General features: G+C 50.3%; 1 protein-coding gene across 10 annotated transcripts in view; it reads left to right on the forward strand.

Moving 5' to 3' along the window:
- Positions 1 to 8,297, forward strand: part of LOC124012930 (adhesion G protein-coupled receptor B2-like) — a 541,176-nt gene that overhangs the window by 504,592 nt on the left and 28,287 nt on the right. For 9 of the 10 annotated variants that reach the window (XM_046326992.1, XM_046326996.1, XM_046326993.1 and 6 more), the window contains one exon: positions 5,788 to 5,841. In XM_046326992.1, the coding sequence (XP_046182948.1) occupies positions 5,788 to 5,841 (54 nt within the window). Of the gene's footprint in view, positions 1 to 2,717; positions 2,770 to 5,787; positions 5,842 to 8,297 lie in introns of all 10 variants that reach the window. The other variant, XR_006834797.1, reaches the window with a different exon arrangement.

Below are 8,297 nucleotides of genomic sequence, written 5' to 3' on the forward strand. Positions count from 1 at the left end.
CTCTCTCTCTCTCTCTCTCTCTCTTCTTTCTTTCTTTCTCTCTCTCTCTCACTCTATTTCAGAGGAGTTGTGTAGAGCTCAGTTGGGTGGAGAGGAAAGAAGTAATAAGTAGTTATCCTGTATTGTGTTCTTATCCATGGTGATTTTAAATGCAGTAACTGTAGCAGAGGTTCCGGAACTCTCTGCAGTGCAGCTGATATGGCATGCGTGCATTCACTTCGATTTTCAAAACAAATATCATGGGGTAGGAGAAAACATCACAGACCATTTGATTGGATTCATTTTTGCTTTGGTTACACTGTTATTCCACAGTTTATCTTGTTTTTTGTGACTGTGTAGGAATAGTATTCCTGTTGCAAAGGGAAATTGTGCCAATCATATTCACAGTGCTTTAATAAGGGTGACCCAGGTTAAGATGAGATGTATAATGTTTAATGACAACAGCTTATTGTTATTGATTCAGTGAGGGCAATGTACTGCACACCTGAACCGTTAGGTCCTTTAAATAAATGTTCTGCCATTGGGCTACAATTTCCTCTCTGAAGTATGCTTCATCTCTCTCTCCCTTTCTCTCTCTCTCCCTTTCTCTCTCTCCCTCTCTCCCTTTCTCTCTCTCTCTCTCTCTCTCTCTCTCTCTCTCTCTCTCTCTCTCTCTCTCTCTCTCTCTCTCTCTCTCTCTCTCTCTCTCCCTTTCTCTCTCTCTACCTCTCTCTCTCTCTCTCTCTCTCTCTCTCTCTCCCTTTCTCTCTCCCTTTCCTTTCTCTCTTTCTCTCTCTCTCTCTCTCTCTCTCTCTCTCTCTCTCTCTCTCTCTCTCTCTCTCTCTCTCTCTCTCTCTCTCTCTCTCTCTCTCTCTTCCTCTTCCCCTCTCCATCTCATTCTCTCCTCTATTTGTTCCTAGGGCCTGGCACTTCTCTTCTTTCTCTCTCCCTCTCAGTATTCCCCTCATTTGCTCATTTGTTTCCCTTTAAACTCAGCCTTCAGTGGCGCAATTGAGGCATTAATAGAATAATTAATTCCTCTCATTAGCCTGTTTTTAATTATTTCCATTCCTCTGCGCCCAGTATAAACTCATCATCTGTTTTCATCAAATTGCCCATAAAATCCAAGTGTTGGCACGGTGTATCGTAGCCTAGCATGCTAGCACTTCCTGGCTCTATCAGTGGGGCCTAATGAGGAGACAGTTAGCCCAGACAGAACAAACCTAACGCTAGCTTCAATGCGCACTAAGGGGCACTATGCTAATGCAGCTAATTTAGTGTCCTTGGACCAATCAAGAGGTGAGGTGAAAAGGGCCAAGTCGCTTGCCGGAACTGTTGATGGAGAGGGACTAGAACATGACCCTGAATAGGACTGCAGCGGCCATGCTGTAGCCCACTACAATCTGTGTCTGATTTCTCATTTGACAGAAATGTGCAGCCCTTTAATAGATTGGATTTGTTCCGCATTTACTGGTCCCTTTGAAGACCCCTATTACTACAATACCAAGCTTGTTTATTATTCCACTCGACGGTTAGTTGTACTCAGTGATTGTTTCTGAGCTTGTGTAGTAAAGGACTTGGTACAGAATAATGATGGTATGATTGGTTGTGGTAATGGTAAGATATCTCTAAAAGGGGTCATCTAGCGTTTCAAAATGGAGAGGGAAGCTCATGCGTTGTATCGCTGCAGGCATGTGGGCTTTGTAATGAGATTTGAAAAGAGAGAGAGTGGGAAGATACAGGTCATGGAGAGAGGAAACGATCGAAACGGAGAGCGACAGAGAGAGAGTGAGGGAAAGAGACAGAGTGAACCGGTGAGAGAGAGAGTGAGGGAAAGAGACAGAGTGAACCGGCGAGAGAGAGAGAGAGTGAGGGAAAGAGACAGAGTGAACCGGCGAGAGAGAGAGAGAGAGTGAGGGAAAGAGACAGAGTGAACCGGCGAGAGAGAGAGAGAGAGAGAGTGAGGGAAAGAGACAGAGTGAACCGGCGAGAGAGAGAGAATGAGGGAAAGAGACAGAGTGAAACGGCGAGAGAGAGAGAGAGAGAGTGAGGGAAAGAGACAGAGTGAACCGGCGAGAGAGAGAGAGTGAGGGAAAGAGACAGAGTGAATCGGCGAGAGAGAGAGAGAGAGTGAGGGAAAGAGACAGAGTGAACCGGTGAGAGAGAGAGTAAGGGAAAGAGACAGAGTGAACCGGCGAGAGAGAGAGAGAGAGTGAGGGAAAGAGACAGAGTGAACCGGTGAGAGAGAGAGAGAGAGAGAGAGAGAGAGAGAGAGAGAGAGAGAGAGAGAGAGAGAGAGAGAGAGAGAGAGAGTGAGAGTGAGGGAAAGAGACAGAGTGAACCGGCGAGAGAGAGAGAGATATTGTAACTTGAGAGTCCACCTGAGCCCTTTTTGGTTTAGAGACCCAAAGCCCACTGTTGCCTCATCAGAACCCAGAACAATTCTACTTCCTGTATTATTACCTGACCCTCTGGTACCCACTCATCTCTGGCCCGGGCTCTGCATGCTTGGCCTCGCTTGGTGTCCATTGGTCATTCCGTTTACCGTATCTAATCATTTAAATGTCTTCTAATTCATACATGTGTGTATTTATTTAATGTACATTTTATTTTGATGCCTGTGAGTCTGTAACTGGATGGTACGTTGTTATTTCATTGGCTCTTTTGGTTTGTTTCTGTTTGTATGTTGTCTGGGTTGGGCTTCGTCATGCTTGGTGCCACATGTCTCTCTGGCTTAGTTTGACTGTAGCCAGGCAGCAAGCAGAACCAAGGGCAGCCAACACAAGAAAGGTAAAATAAAACCCAACACAGCCCCCCACATCCTCCAACCCCCAAAATCAGCTCTTCTCACCCCCCTTCATCCCACTATAGTCTGTGCCCCTACCAGGGGTATGTTTGCTGGTCTGGCTGTGTGTGTGTGTTCTCTCCATTCCATAGTACATTTCTCTGTAGACAAATAGATAGATGATTGTAAAGCTCTAGTGTGTAGTGTGTAGTGTGTAGTGTGTAGTGTGTAGTGTGTAGTGTGTGGTGTGTAGTGTGTAGTGTGTGGTGTGTGGTGTGTAGTGTGTAGTGTGTAGTGTGTGGTGTGTAGTGTGTAGTGTGTGGTGTGTAGTGTGTGGTGTGTGGTGTGTAGTGTGTGGTGTGTAGTGTGTGGTGTGTGGTGTGTAGTGTGTGGTGTGTAGTGTGTGGTGTGTAGTGTGTAGTGTGTGTAGTGTGTAGTGTGTGGTTTGTAGTGTGTGGTGTGTGGTGTGTGGTGTGTAGTATGTACTGTGTAGTGTGTGCTGTGTAGTGTGTGCTGTGTAGTGTGTGCTGTGTGGTGTGTAGTGTGTGGTGTGTGGTGTGTAGTGTGTGGTGTGTGGTGTGTGGTGTGTGGTGTGTAGTGTGTGGTGTGTAGTTTGTAGTGTGTGCTGTGTAGTGTGTAGTGTGTGGTGTGTGGTGTGTAGTGTGTAGTGTGTAGTGTGTAGTGTGTGGTGTGTGGTGTGTAGTGTGTGGTGTGTAGTGTGTGGTGTGTGGTGTGTAGTGTGTGGTGTGTAGTGTGTGGTGTGTGGTGTGTAGTGTGTAGTGTGTGTAGTGTGTAGTGTGTGGTTTGTAGTGTGTGGTGTGTGGTGTGTGGTGTGTAGTATGTACTGTGTAGTGTGTGCTGTGTAGTGTGTGCTGTGTAGTGTGTGCTGTGTAGTCTGTGGTGTGTAGTGTGTGGTGTGTGGTGTGTAGTGTGTAGTGTGTGGTGTGTAGTGTGTGGTGTGTGGTGTGTAGTGTGTGGTGTGTAGTTTGTAGTGTGTGCTGTGTAGTGTGTAGTGTGTGGTGTGTGGTGTGTAGTGTGTGGTGTGTGGTGTGTGGTGTGTGGTGTGTGGTGTGTAGTGTGTGGTGGTGTGTAGTGTGTGGTGTGTGGTGTGTAGTGTGTAGTGTGTATCGTGTAGTGTGTATCGTGTGGTGTGTAGTGTGTAGTGTGTAGTGTGTGGTGTGTGGTGTGTAGTATGTGGTGTGTAGTGTGTGGTGTGTAGTGTGTGGTGTGTGGTGTGTGGTGTGTAGTGTGTGGTGTGTAGTGTGTAGTGTGTGGTGTGTAGTGTGTGGTGTGTGGTGTGTAGTGTGTGGTGTGTGGTGTGTAGTGTGTAGTGTGTGGTGTGTGGTGTGTGGTGTGTAGTGTGTAGAGTGTGGTGTGTGGTGTGTGGTGTGTGGTGTGTAGTGTGTAGTGTGTGGTGTGTAGTGTGTAGTGTGTAGTGTGTGGTGTGTAGTGTGTGGTGTGTGGTGTGTGGTGTGTGGTGTGTAGTGTGTGGTGTGTGGTGTGTGGTGTGTGGTGTGTGGTGTGTAGTGTGTGGTGTGTAGTGTGTATCGTGTAGTGTGTAGTGTGTATCGTGTGGTGTGTAGTGTGTGGTGTGTGGTGTGTGGTGTGTGGTGTGTATTGTGTAGTGTGTAGTGTGTGGAGGACTGTGTTTCTGTTTCTGCACTGATTCCCCGGTCTCCTTTCCACCTGAACATATGTACTGGTGTAATGCTTGTAGTGAGGTCTCTGACCACTTCCTTTGTATATTTTCTTCTCTTTATGAACTTTGACGGGTGATGTCGCTGTGGTGTCAATTCCTGCTTGGATGACGGTGGTGGTGGGGATGCTGTCGGTTTCCCTGACATCATTTTCCTCTCTTCCTCACTTGTTTCTTTGTGTTAGATCAGTGGGGTATAGAGGCATGCACCCAGAAAGAGACAGACCAGAATGTATAGGAGATAGAGCTGAGGACAAGAGAGAGATAGTGAGAGAGAGATAGGGGAGTATGGATTAAGAGCGGGAAGGACAGGGGCATTCAGGAAAATACCCTGTGAGAAAGAGTGAGGGATGCTAGAACAAGAGGAAGAGGAGAAGACAAATGATAGAGAATAAACAGAGAATGAGGGAGAGGGTGAAGGGCAGTGATAAAGAAGGAGAAGAGGAGAAGGTCTGTGTGTTTAAGGTCTGAGGTGAAACACAGAGAATCAGCACCACCAAGCGATCCACCGCTTCGCCAGGTTGAGGGTCTGGATGTATGGATGGTTGCCAGATTGGAGCCCAGTGTGGAGAGGATGGGGATGCAGAAGTTGCACAGATCTAGGATAATCTTACCCTCCCAAAATCATAAGCTTAACCATTAGGGAGGAAATACTAAAACTGACCTTAGAGCAGTGTCCAGGGGCAACTTCATCCTTCTCCTCCCCTTGACCACTGTTTCTCTCTCTCTATTGCCAGTGACCAGGACTGTCCTGACCTTCTTCATGCTTATGATTAGATTAGTATAGCTATAGCCTTTACGTATTTCCAACTGTTTGTGTGTTTCCTGCAGTGTGTGTCTGTGGCGTTTCACTGTGCAGTGTGTGTCTGGGGCGTTTCACTGTGCAGTGTGTGTCTGTGGCATTTCACTGTGCAGTGTGTGTCTGTGGCGTTTCACTGTGCAGTGTGTGTCTGTGGCGTTTCACTGTGCAGTCTGTGTCTGTGGCGTTTCACCGTGCAGTGTGTGTCTGTGGCATTTCACCGTGCAGTGTGTGTCTGTGACGTTTCAATGTGCAGTGTGTGTGAGTGGGGGTGTTTCTCTTTTCATATAATGTGCCACAAGAGAACGGGAGAGGAGGAGTATGAAAAGGAGAGGAAAAGGGGGAATATGTCCATTAGAAGGGAACAACACACCGCTGGCCAGTGGAGATGGAAGAACAATAGTGTTGTTGTTGTTTCAGGGCAGAGCTGTCAGTGACTGTGATTCCCCCCTCTTCTCACTCTCTCTCTCTCTCTTTCTCTCTCCTCCTTCCTCCTATTTTTCTCCCCCTCCCATCTTATCGCAACAGAGGGAAAAGCGATGGAGCATTTCGTCTGCCGGAGGTGAAAAGAACTCTTCGAGTGTAAGTAGAGAAGAGAAGTGACAGGCAGAGGAAAGAGGGATGGGGGAGAGGGAATGAGCGAGAGGTGGACTGAGGGGGGCAGAGAGAGAGGTAGATGGAGAGAGAGGAGAGGAGAGAGAGGTGGACTGAGGGGGGAGAGAGAGAGGTAGATGGAGGGAGAGGAGAGGAGAGAGAGGTGGACTGAGGGAGGCAGAGAGAGAGGTAGATGGAGGGAGAAGAGAGGAGAGAGAGGTGGACTGGGGAGCCAGAGAGAGAAGTAGATGGAGGGAGAGGAGAGGAGAGGAGAGGAGAGGAGAGGAGAGGAGAGGAGAGGAGAGGAGAGGAGAGGAGAGGAGAGGAGAGGAGAGGAGAGGAGAGGAGAGGAGAGAGAGGTGGACTGAGGGAGGCAGAGAGAGAGGTAGATGGAGGGAGAGGAAAGGAGAGAGAGGTGGACTGAGGGAGGCAGAGAGAGAGGGAGATGAAGGGAGATGAGAGGAGAGAGGTGGACTGAGGGAGGCAGAGAGAGAGGTAGATGGAGGGAGAGGAGAGGAGAGAGAGCTGGACTGAGGGAGGGAGAGAGAGAGGTAGATGGAGGGATAGGAGAGAGAGGTGGACTGAGGGAGGCAGAGAGAGAGGTAGATGGAGGGAGAGGAGAGGAGAGGAGAGGAGAGGAGAGGAGAGGAGGAGAGGAGAGGAGAGGAGAGGAGAGGAGAGGAGAGGAGAGGAGAGGAGAGAAGAGGAGAGGAGAGGAGAGAGAGGTGGACTGGGGAGGCAGAGAGAGAGGTAGATGGAGGGAGAGGAGAGGAGAGGAGAGGAGAGGAGAGGAGAGGAGAGGAGAGGAGAGGAGAGGAGAGGAGAGGAGAGGAGAGGAGAGGAGAGGAGAGGAGAGAGAGAGAGAGAGAGAGAGAGAGAGGTAGATGGAGGGAGAGGAGAGGAGAGAGAGGTGGACTGAGGGAGGGATAATGAGAGGTAGATGGAGGGAGAGGAGAGGAGAGAGAGCTGGACTGAGGGAGGCAGAGAGAGAGGTAGATTGAGGGAGAGGAGAGGAGATAGAGGTGGACTAAGGGAGGCAGAGAGAGAGGTAGATGGAGGTAGAGGAGAGGAGAGGAGAGGAGAGGAGAGGAGAGGAGAGGAGAGGAGAGAGAGAGAGAGAGGTGGACTGGGGAGGCAGAGAGAGAGTAGATGGAGGGAGAGGAGAGAGAGAGGAGAGGAGAGGAGAGGAGAGGAGAGGAGAGGAGAGGAGAGGAGAGGAGAGGAGAGGAGAGGAGAGGATAGGAGAGGAGAGGAGAGGAGAGAGAGAGAGAGAGAGAGAGGTAGATGGAGAGAGAGGTGGACTGAGGGAGGCAGAGAGAGAGGTAGATGGAGGGAGAGGAGAGGAGAGGAGAGAGGAGAGGAGAGGAGAGGAGAGGAGAGGAGAGGAGAGGAGAGGAGAGGAGAGGTAGATGGAGAGAGAGGTGGACTGAGGGAGGCAGAGAGAGAGGTAGATGGAGGGAGAGGAGAGGAGAGGAGAGGAGAGGAGAGGAGAGGAGAGGCGAGGAGAGGAGAGGAGAGGGAGGTGGACTGGGGAGGCAGGGAGAGGAGAGAGAGGGAGAGGAGAGATGGAGGGAGAGGAGAGGAGAGGAGAGGAGAGGAGAGGAGAGGAGAGGAGAGGAGAGGAGAGGAGAGGAGAGGAGAGGAGAGGAGAGGAGAGGAGAGGAGAGAGAGAGGTGGACTGAGGGAGGCAGAGAGAGAGGTAGATGGAGGGAGAGGAAAGGAGAGAGAGGTGGACTGAGGGAGGCAGAGAGAGAGGGAGATGAAGGGAGATGAGAGGAGAGAGGTGGACTGAGGGAGGCAGAGAGAGAGGTAGATGGAGGGAGAGGAGAGGAGAGAGAGCTGGACTGAGGGAGGGAGAGAGAGAGGTAGATGGAGGGATAGGAGAGAGAGGTGGACTGAGGGAGGCAGAGAGAGAGGTAGATGGAGGGAGAGAGAGAGGAGAGAGAGAGAGAGAGAGAGAGAGAGAGAGAGAGAGAGAGAGAGAGAGAGAGAGAGAGAGAGAGAGAGAGAGGTGGACTGGGGAGGCAGAGAGAGAGGTAGATGGAGGGAGAGGAGAGGAGAGGAGAGGAGAGGAAAGGAGAGGAGAGGAGAGGAGATGAGAGGATAGGAGAGGAGAGGAGAGGAGTGGAGAGGAGAGGAGAGGAGAGGAGAGGAGAGGAGAGGAGAGGATAGAGAGGAGAGGAGAGGAGAGGAGAGGTGGAGAGTGGAGAGGAGAGGAGAGGAGAGGAGAGGAGAGGAGAGGAGAGAGAGAGAGAGAGAGAGAGAGAGAGAGAGAGAGAGAGAGAGAGAGAGAGAGAGAGGTAGATGGAGGGAGAGGAGAGGAGAGAGAGGTGGACTGAGGGAGGGATAATGAGAGGTAGATGGAGGGAGAGGAGAGGAGAGAGAGCTGGACTGAGGGAGGCAGAGAGAGAGGTAGATGGAGTGAGAGGAGAGGAGAGAGAGCT

Source organism: Oncorhynchus gorbuscha, linkage group LG24, assembly GCF_021184085.1.
Source record: "Oncorhynchus gorbuscha isolate QuinsamMale2020 ecotype Even-year linkage group LG24, OgorEven_v1.0, whole genome shotgun sequence".
Classification (NCBI taxonomy): Eukaryota; Metazoa; Chordata; class Actinopteri; order Salmoniformes; family Salmonidae; genus Oncorhynchus; species Oncorhynchus gorbuscha.